General features: G+C 40.6%; 1 protein-coding gene across 1 annotated transcript in view; it reads left to right on the top strand.

Annotated features, from left to right (window-relative positions):
• adamts9 (ADAM metallopeptidase with thrombospondin type 1 motif, 9) overlaps positions 1-15,201 on the top strand; it is a gene marked incomplete at its 5' end in the record, with an annotated part of 48,717 nt that overhangs the window by 29,655 nt on the left and 3,861 nt on the right. The window contains 10 exon segments of the mRNA XM_035388596.1: positions 3,047-3,223; positions 5,383-5,556; positions 5,934-6,128; positions 7,372-7,501; positions 7,581-7,675; positions 8,133-8,227; positions 8,332-8,465; positions 10,607-10,698; positions 12,488-12,592; positions 14,646-14,752. Of these exon segments, the coding sequence (XP_035244487.1) occupies positions 3,047-3,223; positions 5,383-5,556; positions 5,934-6,128; positions 7,372-7,501; positions 7,581-7,675; positions 8,133-8,227; positions 8,332-8,465; positions 10,607-10,698; positions 12,488-12,592; positions 14,646-14,735 (1,287 nt within the window).

Genomic DNA, 15,201 nt, shown 5'->3' with positions numbered 1-15,201 from the left:
CATTAATTCATTCATTAATTTATTTTAGAAATGTCTGTGGAATTATTTTATGATTTATGGGATCCAACCAAATTATTAATATTACAGATGTCACAATTATGCCGTGTATCCTTATCCTGATTATACTCTGCTATACAGTCTTTGTCTGATTTTTGAATATCATTGCTTGCATAATCTGAAAGTTTTAGGAAGACTTTCAATACAGATGTACATGAATGTATGGGTGCTCTTATCTGGTGTAACCCTGAAAAAGCAATCCTTCAAGGTGTGGAATGTACAGAAGCTCATTAGGGCCATGTAGAAAAAACCTTTTGTAGTTTTTAAAAGTTTTAACTTTCGACTTTAGTCAAAAGTTTCAATTTTAAAAGTCACAAGTTTTGGTTTTAAAGTTGAAGCTTCTCGTTTTAATTCCTAAAGTTTTGACTTTAAAGTCAAAATTTTTGAGGATAGAATGTTTAGATTTTTATCTCAAAAAATTGCCTTTAGCTGTAACTTAGCTGCTGATCTACTAGCACTCAACAAGCATACATTTAAAACCCCATAATGCTCATAGAAACACAGAATAATGTTAAGTAACAGGGATTGTTTATAATCTAATTATGGAGGAAACTGTTCAGAAGGAAGAACCACTAAATCTTTGTTGACTTGACTTGTACAAAATGAGATTCAGAACTCTAGGCAAATGCAGAGTTACCGTTGGCTACACCTGTGTGCAATTCAGACGGGGTTTGTAATTCCCAGATATTCTGCGTTCCAGTTTACCGATTTCTTAGCTACCGGTTAAAGCTATAACGGTTGGTTTACCTAGCCACTGAAAATGTTAATTGAAGGCATAATTAATATTAACAAATTTTATAGGCAAGTAACTCCTCCTTACTACATAAAGCACTGGAATATAGACTTATGAGATAATTTACTTTAAGGAATTATGAGGTTTTACATGTAGCCTAATGTTAAGCTATGCAAGAAGCTGAGTGATGAAGGCAAACTATATAGAAGTTCACTTGCCACTTTAAAGCCACAACCTTCGAGAACAATGTCAAAACTTTTGACTTTTAAACTCGCAATGCTAAACTTTAGACTTATAAAGTCAAACCTTTCAAGATAAATGTTGAAAGTTCTGACTTTTAAAGTCAAAACTTTTTTCTACATGGCCCTACTATACTTCCGTAGGAATTTACTTTTATTTAACATGGTTAATCTGTAATTAACATCGTAATATGCTATTCTTAATAATATAATTGAACAGCTATTTACAGCCATTACAGTTTGTTCACAAAATCGAGATAGCCGTTAAAACTACATAAAAGCTGTCCATAAAGCTGTAGTTTTATCACCCAACTATAGACTTGAGGCCTAAAAAACAGGAGGAAGAACTACAAACAACAAAACAAACAAGCAAAATTTAGAGTCCAAATTTTACATTGACAATGTGCTCACCTCTGACCTGAGCTGTGGTTCAGAGTGACTGCCACAAGGAATGAAATCTAATCCTGTATGCTCCTGGCTTGCACGGTCCCAGCAGAAATCTGCTCTTTATTACAGAGCGAAGGCTGAGTGCACTCTATCCAATTGAGATTTTATTGCTGTTAGACAAAGCCAGACAGAATTCCTACAACAGGGGCCTCTTATGCACAGTTCATTTAGTTCATTATTTATTTTTCCACTTATGTAAACATTGTTTTGTATAATGTAGCATCTAGTTTTTTTTTCTTGCAGAGTCATAATTTGTGCAGTGAAAATACATGTCTTTATACACATTTGACAGACCAGATGTGGCCTATAACCAAAATTTTGTATTATAAACCTATGTGTGTATATGTGATTAATAAGTGTAACATTTTATTTTGAATATATAGTGCTGGTTGGCTGTACTTATGAAATGATATTTCACAGTTCATTATATTCTTGTTTCTGCTGTCACTTTAAAATTACAGTGAAATAATACCAAATAAAAATCATAAACAAATAAACCATAGGTGCTAGACAAAACAAGATTCCTTTTCAGCACAAATCAACAAACTTAATCTAGGCTTGCGGTTTAAATCTGGAATGTTTCATAAATGCATGAGTATGCGTCGTAGTCTGAACAGGTGTTTATCAAAAATGACTGCATCCTGGTTTTAATATGGATAAACTTGTCTTGTACAATTATAAGAAGTTTATTTGAATTTAAAAATTAATATTTGGTAAATTGTTTGCGTATGTTAATAATAGTTATGGACTGAATTGTGAATTCAAATATGAATCAAATAAATGAAACAAAGCATCCTCATGGTGACCGTGAACCTAAGATGTAAGAAAAGCATGCATAAAGTGTTTGAAATTCTATGTGTATTGTTATGTATTTCAAATAATGCTGATGCATTCTTTTAAATGTGCCATTGACCATGATGAGGAGGATGATAGGAGGAGGATATTTAGAAATTATGTTACTTGTGTGATTGGTATTATTATTAGCAACAGCAGTAGTAGTAGTAGTAGTAGTAGTAGCAGCAGTAGTAATTTCTTATTATAAGTCTTAATTATAGACTAGCATAATGCCATGGGACTTTCTTCATATTGCAATTGTTCTGTAGCTTATGCTGCCGATTCATATCCGGATGTTTAAAGCCAGATTTTAATAAACGTAACGCTACATCGACCTCTGCTTTTGGATATTGCATAAGACACTTTTCGTAGAGTTCGTATATCCTAGAAATTGCTTTAAGGAAATAAAAACAAAAGAAGCATTTGTATATCATCCCCGATAAAACATGAATAAGCATTGGGATACTTTACTACATCTCTGTCACCTTTATGGCCTATATATTATACATTAAAAACACACTTGGCTGTAAATACGTATACGATAGTTTGTTTCCCAGTGACCCATGAATTGTTAAAACAACGGTTTAAAGTTACGGTTTATTTCTTGGAACACTAAAGCTTAAGTAGTCTGCACTTTATAATATGCAGGTTGATAAAAATAGTTATGGTATTTTTTAAAATTCCACTCCTTTTACCAAAGTAAAAGAGCAAAGCTTACCCTTCCCTCTCGGTTTAGTGCTCCTCGTCGTGTGGAAGAGGGAGGCAGCAGCGGGCGGTTTTCTGTCAGATTGGAGACCAGCGCAGCCCAGAAGAGTCAGAGTGCCCGAGATCCGCCCGTCCGGAATCCAGCCAGTTCTGCCAGGCCACAGAATGCCCCGCGCGTTACAGGTGGAGGGAGGGTGACTGGCATGAGGTGAGTAGCTTACAGACGCTGCGGGTGCACCGAAGCACGCATCATTCAAAATAAACAAGAACGAGACGCGCCTGTTCTAGTGACGTGCGGGAAGTGTCATGTTGCTGATATACTGAGGTGCGAGCAGAGCGGCTAACTTGGACCAGATCCCAGTTTACACATGATGCTTCTTGTCAGAGAGCCAAGGGAAATGGAGACCTCGCAGCGCTCGTGGGGGCGGGATGGGCAGTCTGCTTATAATGGAAATAGGATAAAAAGCATGATTATTTAATATTGCCATTTTGCAATATTAAGTATTCAGTTATATTTTCTGTTCTATTCATTTCTTCCCTTGTGTGGGCATACAGTGCACCACATGTATTTGTTTTAAAGAATGCCAAACAAAGTAAAATGGGTAGGCCTACATGCCATTGCTAATATTTTTGGAGCAAACAAAACCGTAAATAAACACATATTTTGAACCAAAGCCATTATTTGTTTTCAAGCCAACTGCACTCGACATAAATAAACACAGTTTTGCAATTAAGCAGTTTTACAACATGCCAACGGGCGGGAAAAAAATCCACATTTCCACTGATGAAACAACAGGTGAATTGCACTGTATTTTCAGGGGGGTTTTTTTTACCCTGTTCAAAAGTATTTATTAAAATAGTTTTAGTAAAAGGAAATGTTCAGGGAGTCGAAAATCTAGGTCAACAACCAGCATGAAATCGTAGCACTTAGAAGAAAAGTCTAATTAGTCTAGAGCCCTGCTTGCAAATGCTTTCTGAGCCCCCCTCATGGCTGTCCTCGACAGCTGTAGACAATTAGGGATGCTCGCTCTGCTGTTGGACGTTAGCCGGGTCATGTTGCTTCACAGAGCATTGGTGGGGCTCCTCAACCTCAGAAAACTTACAGAATGTGACAAGTTTCCTAGAAATAAGTACCAATTGCTTCTGCTTAAATTTTTTCATTACTCTAAGGAACATGTGATTCCTTTTTTCTTCTTTCTTTTTAATACAAGTTTGCTTTCCTTATGTTAATAGATCTTTATGTCTTTATGAAAACAGCAGCATTTTTACCAGTTTTTTTAAGTATTAATCCTTTTACCCTTTTTACTGGAGTCAATGATCCATTATATTCAGCAGTGGTTCTCAGCCTAAGGCACTCCACAGCTTAGATATGTAGCCCATTTGACATGCAAAGAAAGTGGAATAGAAGGCTGGTTGACAAGTAGAATCGATTATATGAAGACAAATGTTTTTCTGTTCAATGTATAGATAAACAGACTTGCATGAAATAGCATTAACCAGCATAACAAGTGAAGTTACAGCAGCATAACATTTTTATTGGTGACTGTAGGAGTTGTGAGTTAAACACATGACAAGAAGGGTCAAAATGATTGAAAAACCATTGCTGCAAAAGAAGACGTGGACTATTTCTGCTATTAGGATAAATATTGAAAACCGTGTATTACATTTTCAACAAGGCAAACTTACAGTGGTTCATTCCTTTCTGTATAAAGTTCACCTAACATGTGATGATGTGCTTGAGTTGTTTGACATGGTTGAACATTGAACAGGAAAGGATCCAGCTGGAATTCATTTAGAATAGCTGAAGTAGTTCACAAGTGCTCATGACGCAAAACCTGTTGCCCCTAAGGTTTGGGTTACCATCCAGTGCAGGACAAGCATCTGTGTTTCAGTTTGCTTTAAGCCTTTTTTCTGAGAAAGCAGATAATGCATTTTTGATGTACGTCACATACCTCATAACTTCACTCAAGCAGGCAAACATCAGTCAGACTTGTGGAAGCATATAGTAACTGTATAGCCTCATTCTTGGGCTCTTCCTACGTATTGCTTTTGTCCAACCCAGAGCCAGTTTGTGAAGATAAACAGTCTTTAACTGGCACAGCATACTTAAACAGAGCTGCAAGAGAGATATGAATGACAGCTCAAACACTGGTTTTCACCCTGGGATCTTGTACTCCAAGCTAAACAGTAAATCTGACAGAGTAGTGTTTACAGCTTCTTATCTCCTCTTTTTAGTCTTCTGTGTAAAACATCTTCAGCTCACCCTTTGCACACTTTTTCAGGCATAACCTCTCACTACTGCGTGACGACAATGGTAAAGTAGCAGTTAGTTGAGCCCTCCAGCTGACTGATTTGTTTGCTTTGCAGTGCAGTAAAAGTTGTGGATCAGGACTCAGACGCAGGACGGTTGTGTGTGTGGACCTGCGGGAGGAGGAGGTTCATGAAATGTATTGTATGACCCAGCTGAAAAAGCCAGCCGACACAGAGAGCTGTAACACTCAGCCCTGTGAGTTTGTGTGGATCACTGGGGAATGGTCAGAGGTGAGTACTCAAAATCATAGTCTCCATATCATTAAAAAAAACACAGACAGGAGGATCAGTATGTAATGTAATAAATAGTCTAGTCCTAGTAATAAGACTGGTGCATTGAGGCTCACTCTCCCTTCTACTTGACTCCTTTGTGTTTGGAAACATCACATTGAACATGTTCTCTGTGATTTTTTCCTCTATCTTTACTGCATGGTACAGTAGTGTACACTATTGCCTATATATATATATAAATACACAAGCAATATGATTTTCCAGGAATTGCATCCCTAGAAATTTACAGTAGAATGGGCTGGTCATGCCGGCATATACACTGGTGATCCAGTCATCATGCTGCTTATAGATAGTCCTTTTGTGATCCCCTGTTAAAGTGCTCAGTCAGCTGTGGACAGGGCTACCAGAGGAGGCGAGTATCCTGCAGTGAAGTGCATTCTGGGAAGGATCATTATGAGTATGGGTACCAGTCCTCCTCCAGCTGTCCCGGGACCCCACCAGAGAGCACCATGCTGTGCAACCTGGCCCCCTGTGCTGCTCCACCGGCCTGGAGAGTAGGAATCTGGGGACCGGTGGGTGCTTTTCTTTATCATTGTTTTTTTCATATTTTTCCAAAAAATACCTGATATGATTTCCTGGTGGTCTTCCTCAGTTTATTTATTTATTTATTCTAGATGTTGTTCAGGTGATTTGCTTTCATGTTAATACACAGCTGACTAATAATGGCTAATAATTACAACACTTGTGTTATACATATGTGCACTTTAAGCACATGTGAATTGTTTGATTCCGAATTGTGGAGTACAGAGCCAAATCAAGAAAAAAATTTATTTCACACACACACACACACACACACACACACACACACATATATATGTATATATATATATATATACACACATAGACACAGATACAAACTATTGACAGCTGACAGCAATTTCAAAATAGTGCTTCGTTTGGACTGAGCGTAGCATGCTTTTTTTCAGAGAGTAATGTCAACATGAAAATTCAATTGGGAAACAAACTAGGACAAGCCATATCCAAATGAGCCAAAACACAAGAGAAGGGGGCTGTCAGATAATTTACAAGGGGGATTTTTGTTTGCAAAAAATGTGTGAACACATTAAATCCCACATAACTCATGCATGAAACAATCCATAAACATTTAGTGAAGAGCATTGCTGAGAGTTATAATTTCTTCAGTCGTGCTGTTTCTTGAGCTCCACAATCTAGCTGGATAGCTGCGTAGCATTGTTTTTCTGTTGTTTGGGCATGATATCGTAATCCTTGCACACTGTGACATGTGTACATTGTTACTGTCAGGATTAAATTTTCTATTTACAGAGTTTCAACAGTGCACCTTATAAGTGACATTACTTTAGATCACATCTACAAACTTGCCTCAGTAAGACACCACTATAATCTCTTTACAATCCTAATGGTGTTTTCTACTAATCTTAAAGTAGCAGTGGTATTGTCCCGAGCAAAGGCAGAAGTGAACCTTTTACATTTAAGCTGGCACATTTCCAAATACACGTTTACTTGAAACTATGAGAGATGACTTGACAAGCCTTTAATGACTTTTTTTTGCATTCAGGTTGACATTGAGTTCCCACATAAAGTTAAAGATTTTCTTTTTGTGCTTCCATTTTGTCCTTTTCAGAGTTTCCATGATGCAATGGCCTCTGACCAGAATTGCAAAGTCATACCCATTTCTAATGAGTTAGCGATAAAAATAAAGTTAAGGTTTCCGCTAACCTGATTATGTTTGTAATCATTGTTGCCGTAGCTTACCTCAGTTTCTGATCCTCTCAGTGTTCGGTCACCTGTGGCGAGGGCGTGATGGAGAGGTCGGTGCGATGCGTTTCCGCCGGCAGTGGGGACAGCGACCGGTGCCCATCCGACAGGAAACCGGAGCAGCGCAAAGCTTGCATCAGCCCTGCCTGTGAGTGCCCTCTTCCTGCCCCCCCCCCCCAGTCTGAGCCCTGGTGAGCTCTACAGCCTCTGATCTCTCCCCCTTGCAGGCCATTTGCCCACCAGCTGCAGTGACATCCAGAGCCAGAAAGGCCTTTTGTCAGATGGAGAGCAGTTACTCATTGTACAAGGAAAGCAGCTTAAGGTGAGATCATTGTACTGTACCGTGGTCCTTCAGACTCGTATTGGCACATACAGGATGAATAATGTGCATAAATCTTCAATGAAGAGGGAAACATGAGAAAATATCCCTGACTTCATATTTCACCTGTAAATTTCCATCTGTAAAGTCGATTTCTATTGAGAACATCATCCACTGATATATTTTTTATAATACATGATGAAATACAATATACAAATTGTTCATATTATAGTTGTTACATATGCCCCCAAGTGGAGTGGGCTCTATATCCTCAGCCCTTTGGTGGGGCAGCTTTATTTTCTTTCATCTGGCCTGTGTCATGTAACAGGAGTTTGGTTTTGGTTTGTGGGCCATCATTCTTTTTTAATCATGGCACCCTGATGCTTTCTGAAATGCCTGCTGCCGAAGTGGGTCGGATCAGCTCTCCCCAAAGCCACACGCTGCTTTGCCCTCTCCTCAGATCTACTGCGCCGGTATGCGGACGGACCGTCCACGGGAGTACGTCACGCTGAGGACGGGCGACGCCGACAATTTCTCAGAGGTCTTCGGCTTCAGGTAACTGCGGCCTGGGCCGAGGGGTCTGTTCTCAGGAGACGAGGCCGGCCGTCTCTCATTCTGTGGGGAAACAAAGAACCCACTGTGGTGCCTCTCTGACTCAGGCTGAACAACCCCACCGAGTGTCCCTACAACGGCAGCCGGCGAGAGGACTGCCCCTGCAGGAAGGACTACTCCGCCTCCGGCCTCTCCACCTTCAGCAGGGTCCGGGTGGACCTCAGCGAGATGCAGATAATCAGTGAGTCACAGAGACAGTGGGCCTCTTCACAGGGTTCCCACGTTAACAGAAAATTATTCACATTGAAGGTTCCTGATAATAAAGTTCATAATAAATAAAAGAAGTGCTTGAATATATTGCTGCAAGACCACTATTTACAGACATTCTGCCCTTAGAAACTGATCCTAAATCAGAATTCACATGATCCTTGGACAATGTTCGTGTTCAGACACATCGATATTTGACATTTATATATATTTATTTATTTATTATCTTTAACACTTGGACCTTTCTACCATTATGACCAACATTTACACTGATTTGGGTTGGTCTGTAAGAACTATACATCAGGCATCTTCAACGTTTCAAATGCCTGTTTAGTTTTTTTCAGAATGTGTGAAATCATTATCAGGTTCCGATGAAAGCAATCATGATGGACTCCTCTGAGGACTGGTACCCTCTCACTTGTGTTATCTATGCCACGCCTCTCTGTGTGTTGAGTGAGTTGCAGTGTTGTAAGTCGGCAGCTTTGCTGTTTGGTGGAGTTGAGGGCTGGAGGGGAAGCCAGAAAATGAAGGGACGCTGTTGTATGATTGCTAAGCACATTACTGTGAATCCCCTTAACTAACAGATTGACTACCACATGCCAGATCTCTTTGTACATCTGCTGATTACAGGTTTTGTTGGTACAATTATGTCCCTTGTACACTATTACCTTACAGGCTTAACAAAAACATCATGTATTATATGCAGTTTCTAACCATTTGTTATTTTCTGGGTCTCAGCTTATAAATACATATAGATAAGTGTGGTTTGCTTCAGGTATGTTAGAAAATATAAACAACAATTGTGCAATTGTAGTGAAATATTTAGAAGTTTTAATAAACCACAATGACCTGACTCTACTGTCACACAAATAAGTTATATCCATCTCACAGAATACTTAACATGTTTTCAGTAGAATATGTAGAGCCACTATTCTCCTGAATTTATTACAAAAAATTTGTTCATTTTGATAGTCCTCCGATCAATTTTGAGGAGTGCTTCATGAGAATTTGCCAGTTCTTTAAAACTTTAACAGTTTTTTTTTTACACAAAAATAAGCAAACGCAGTTGTAGATAAAAGTAATTTTACCATTATACCACCAGACCTTATAATTTAAGCTTTCCGACCACTTTTATTTGCTTGGCACACGTGTCCTTATCCACAGCAACTCAAATAGCCTGCAGTTTTTAAAATAATTCACTCATACAGCTGGATATTTACTGGAGTAATTTAGGTTACAGTGAGATCCATCAAGAATACAAAAGCAGTACCCCCTCCCAACCCCCAGGATACTGAGCCTGCAGTCTTCAGCTACAAGCCCAGCTACATAACCGCTGCTCCACACTGCCACCTACATTCAGAGAGAGAGAGAGCACCCTCCTCTGGCCCTTACTGCTTTCATCGTGCTCATTCTCCTAGCAGGGTTACAAATGCATTTTTAAAAAGGTTAGCTATATCTATAAAATGAGGTAAATTGAAACACTACGGCTGTGACGTCGGGGAGGGGGGGGGGAGGGGGGGTGCGGTATTGGTCTCTGTTCTCTGTAAGGTGGGCATGTAGGGTCAGGATTATCCCAGAGCTAGCATTCCGTCATAATTCTGTTCATGACAGTTTAATGGCACTAGCTGTCACATGTTGGGAACATGAGGAGGGAAAGTGAGATCCTGGAGGCTTTGCAGAATGCAGCATCAGTGATAATCACAGGATTACAATGATCTGCCTGTCAGTGCTGCTGTGAAATACTGTACAGTCAGGGAATTTCATATGTTGACTACCCAAGATGTTACAAATGAAAGGCTCTACTTTGCATGAATGGTGCTGACATTTAATTAAGGCCATGCCTGAAGGGGTTAATTATTTCAAGATGTGTTTTACAGTCATAGAGGGGCTGTCAATTAAAGACACAGAGGGGCTGGGATTAGCCTAACTTGCCCCAGCTGTAATTACATTGACTTATTTGGCAGCCCTATGGCTTATCTGTAATGTAGGAATGTAAGGTTTGTGCTCTGCTGAGCTGTTCTATCTGTGCTCAACACAAATAAGACTGCTTGTTTGTATATCCACCATGCCTGCTCCCTGAGAATCTGTTACTAAAAGGACACTGTTTATTTTCAGCAACTGACTGGGAGTTTGCTTTCACCCGTGAAGGCCAGCGAGTTCCATTCGCCACTGCGGGAGACTGCTACAGCGCCGCCAGGTGTCCACAGGTAAGAACAGCAAGACGCTTGACCCGCCATTTGTCAACAACGGTACAAGTGAATGTCCTTCAGTGTGATCGGTTAAGGGGAATATCTGAAACTCAACAGATTTTTGCCCATATTCTCTACAAAACTCCTCTGAGAATTGATACAGTGGAGCTTGTTACTCAAGGCAATAATAAAAAAGCAGTGACACTGTTAAGAAGAGTTGGGGAGCTTGTGGAACAAGCATGTGTAGCTATGTGACATCTGGCCTGTGCTGGATGGTGAGACTGTTCCTCTGTGGAGTCGGTGCAGGACAGACAGACAGCTGCAGTGCCGGAGGGTGCGTCTGAGAGCGCGTTTTTTTAAAGGACCCGCAGTGAGCACCCGCAGCTCCTGCACGGCTCGAGGCGGAGCGCTCAAATCGAGCAGAGCAACGCGCCAGCCCGCCTCCCCGCGCCTCCCCACTCTCGGCCGGGCCCCCCCCCCTTTAACCCGCGAGGAATTTACGCGGCGTTTCTCCCGTTGTGCAAGCGTCAGCTGATCTCCTCCAGGACCGGCCTGCTGCGCAGATGCAGGGCGAGGAATGCGAGGGGAACGCTGCGCTGGCTTGTAGGGAAGAGCTCATTACTCGTCTGGCTTCTCCACATCCATCTGCAGCGAGAACCGGGGCACATGTGAATCTCTGAAGTGGTCCAGACGGCCGTCCGCAAGGGGAAGCCAGCGAAAGCACTGCTTCGCCCACTTAGGTCTTCATTCATCCAAGGCATTTGGACAGATGCATGTGAAGGGTCAGCGCCTGATCCTCTCTCTCTCCACTGCCTGCATGCGCACCTCGCACATGCATCTGTCTGCCCCGCCACCGCAGGGCCCCGGGCTGTCCCCAGATTTTAGGTGCATTTCATTGAATGAACAGTTAACCACATGCCGTCCAGGGAAAGTTTGACATGATTTACTGTTGCATATTATTTGAAGAAATAGGTTGTGGAACTGCTGATTTTCCATGAGTAAATTATTTACGTGGCACTAACCGTGCTTGTGTTTATAGAAGGGGTTGGCTTTGGCTAGTTTGTATAAACGACACTTCAACATGCAGTGCGGCACCTTATAAAGCAGCACTACTGCCACCTACTGTTGATACCTGTTCAGACGGAATTAATTTTCCTGGCATTCCCAGGAAAAAAGGGTATTTTGCCTGAACTTGGTGACCTCCCACTCCAGGAATACATGTAACTGTATCTCAGACTCAGTCATGCCAGATCTGAGGAACTATACCTACCAGATACACCACCCCTCAATGATTGGCCCATCACCTGATAGTACCTTTGAGCTTCCGATTTCTTCTTTACAATTATAAAAAATACATCATTTCCATACTACATGTGCTATCCAGCTTATGATTCAGGCCCTTGTGCTCTTCCAACTGGACCACTAAAATTCCTGGTTTGTCTTCATGTAGGAGCCACCAGGCCCCTCCAGCTCATTCAGAATGCTGCTGTACCTTTCTTCAATAATCTGCAAAAATACACGCATGCCACATCTCTCATCTCTCCTCACATCCCTTCTGTAGCTGATGGTCGTGACCCAGATAAAATACAAATCTCTTGTCCTCACCTATGGTGCTGCAAGAGGAACAGCACCCTCTTACCTGCAATCTGTTATCAAGCCTTCCACTTCTAAAGATAGAACGTGTCAGAAATCACAGGAACATAAACATTCTAGTGGAGTTCCAAAGACGTGACTTAAATATGAGAAGTGTTAATCGCTGTGTTCTAAGTAGAAATTGCCAGCCAACTGTTTTTCTTGTGTGTTTTAGGGTCGTTTTAGTATCAACCTTTCTGGGACGGGTTTCCAGGTGGCTGAAGACACAAAATGGATTTCCCAAGGAAACTATGCTGTTGCTGATATTCATAAATCAGAGGTAACACAAGAGCACACCTAAAAATAGTTTTTTTCCCAGTTTTTTTGAGAACATGTGTGTAACTAATAGTGCTTCATTCAATTTCTTGTCCTAAATTATTGCAATTATCTTTATACTCTTTTCTTTAACATCAACACACTATCAGTTATTGAGTTACTTAATAGTTTGGATTGTGGTACCATGTCCATCACCTGATCACCTGATAGTCGGACAGGGTGTAGCACAGTGGGTAAGGAACTGGACTTGTAACCGAAAGGTCGCAGGTTCGATTCCCAGGTAGAACACTGCCGTTGTACCCTTGAGCAAGGTACTTAACCAAAATTGCTTCAGTATATATCCAGCTGTATAAATGGATACAATGTAAAATGCTATGTAAAAGTTGTGTAAGTCGCTCTGGATAAGAGCGTCTGCTAAATGCCTGTAATGTAATGTAATGTCAAAATCTTGGTAAATAAAATCACTCGGTGAAATAGTAGACACAGAACACCTGCAAATTTTCAAATCTCTAACATTAAAATGAATAAAAATGTGATAGCTAAATCTGAACAAATGGGCTGAATGCTTTTTACTTTCGGAGGTGTACCGTTTGAGCTGCGCATGCAGGCATTGTGCCAGAGTACTGCAGCACGTACACAGGCTGGCCCCTGACTGACCAAAGTCTTGCACTCTGAGACCTCAATGTATGGTGATATGGACAAATACACACTGCTCTATAGGGCTGCCGGCTACTGTTGGCACTGATATGGTCAGGAGTGATTCCAGATCATGGGATGAATCCACTAGTGTGAGACCAAATGCTTTAGCTGCATGCACCATGCAACAGCCCCATAACATAACAATATTAATCTTTGTACAATACTTGCATACTTATATATACTTTTGTGGTGTAAAACAAAGTTGCACTAAAACCTTAATCTGTTTATAAGGTTGGAGCCAATTGAAATCTAAGAATAACATACATCTATTCAGGACACATATTTCCTGACCCTGTTCTGTTTCTTGGTGGCAGACTTTTCCACCCCTGGCATCTGTACCACCTCCGGGCAGATGCCCAAGAGCCTGTTCTTTCTGCTTCTTCTCTGAGGCTTTCTGATGTCCTCAATGGCCAGTGTGAGTGCTGCATTGAGCAGCTTGAGAAAGGAGTTAACCGCCCGCTTTTGTGATGGAAATCAGACAGGGGCTGCTTCTGGCTAGCATAAGAGGTGCACCTCAAAGCACTGTGCACTCAGAAAGCCCCTAGATTGGCTATCTGATGAAAAACTGTTATTTTAGGTCAAGTGCTGTGGAGGGCACTTAGGATCAGATCATTCATACTAGAGAGAATGATATTGCTTTGAGTATTATGGAGAAAACGTTTTCCCACTCTATGGTACTATTGATTTTCTCAGAATTGGTTTGTTAGCATTAGCCACTGTAGTGTTTTCCCTTGTTCTTTCCTTTCAGGTGAATAGACACTAGACAGCTCTAATCAGCATGAGTGTGGCTTGCTGTTCAAGACCACAAGGAGTCTATGTGTGCTATTTTTTCAGGATTTTGAACAAGAATACAAAACAAATTGAACTTTTGTTCTTCTGAGTCCCAAAACACTGTTTTATTATATGAATAAATATGTCTTAATTATATTTTATGTTATTGTATCTAAAATTGGATAATCTTTCAGGTTTTGTGTACTAAAGCACAGAGCTGTGAGTGTATGCAACTTAAACTTTTACTCTGGTGTTTACTGCATTTCTCCGACTGTAATGATTGACCCCTGCCATTGTCTTTGATGCTGTTGTAGATTTTGTGCCAGGCTTTGGAATTTTTGGATGTTTGCTAACAAATCACCTTCTTTCAAATAACTATGATTGTCATCTTCTAATAGGTTTTTTGGCAATCTTTGTTGGTCCAACATGTATAGAATGATAATGCTAATGGGAAAAAGTTAATCATTTCTTCCAATTCTATATTTTAATGTAAATGGAATATTCCTGCATTATATTATGGGCAATAATATAGACCATAGTAAAGGGTGAATATGTACAGTTCCTTGCAACTTCTTGTATGTCCACAGGATGGCAGCAGGGTGTCAGGAATCTGTGGAGGCTACTGTGGAAAATGTGCTCCATCATCTGGCTCTGGACTTAAAATAAAAGTCAAGTAATCAACAGACAGATTCAGGTATGTGTATTATTTTTACCTTAAGATCTGCCACTTTAACCACTGGTCTTTAAAGATTTTTGAGCTGTTAAAAATAATTTTAATTTTTTTTCCAGTGTTGATGACTTTATAAGTCATATACAGTTATAAAATCGATTTAGCCAAATTACGAAGTAAGTGACACTTAATGTTGTGTAACCAAATTAAAGAAGGACTAGGTGCGCTTCATGGGTGTAGTAGTATTTAACCACTGGTGCCCTTTGGAAACAGAGGGATAAAGTGCGTGAAAGAAGGACGATTCCAAGGCCCTCACATGGATTTAAAAGCCTTTATTCTCGAGGCAGGAACATAAGACATTGCTGATAAACAATGTTTTTGGCTGAACAGCCTTTGTCAGGCTGACCTCCATTGCAATGCGTCAGTTTTCAGCATTGTCTTATGTTCCTGCCTTGTGAATAAATGCCTTGGGA

This window comes from Anguilla anguilla, chromosome 13 (assembly GCF_013347855.1).
Source record: "Anguilla anguilla isolate fAngAng1 chromosome 13, fAngAng1.pri, whole genome shotgun sequence".
NCBI lineage: Eukaryota > Metazoa > Chordata > Actinopteri > Anguilliformes > Anguillidae > Anguilla > Anguilla anguilla.
Note: the sequence above shows the minus strand (reverse complement) of the source record. Positions and strands in the feature narration are given on the sequence as shown.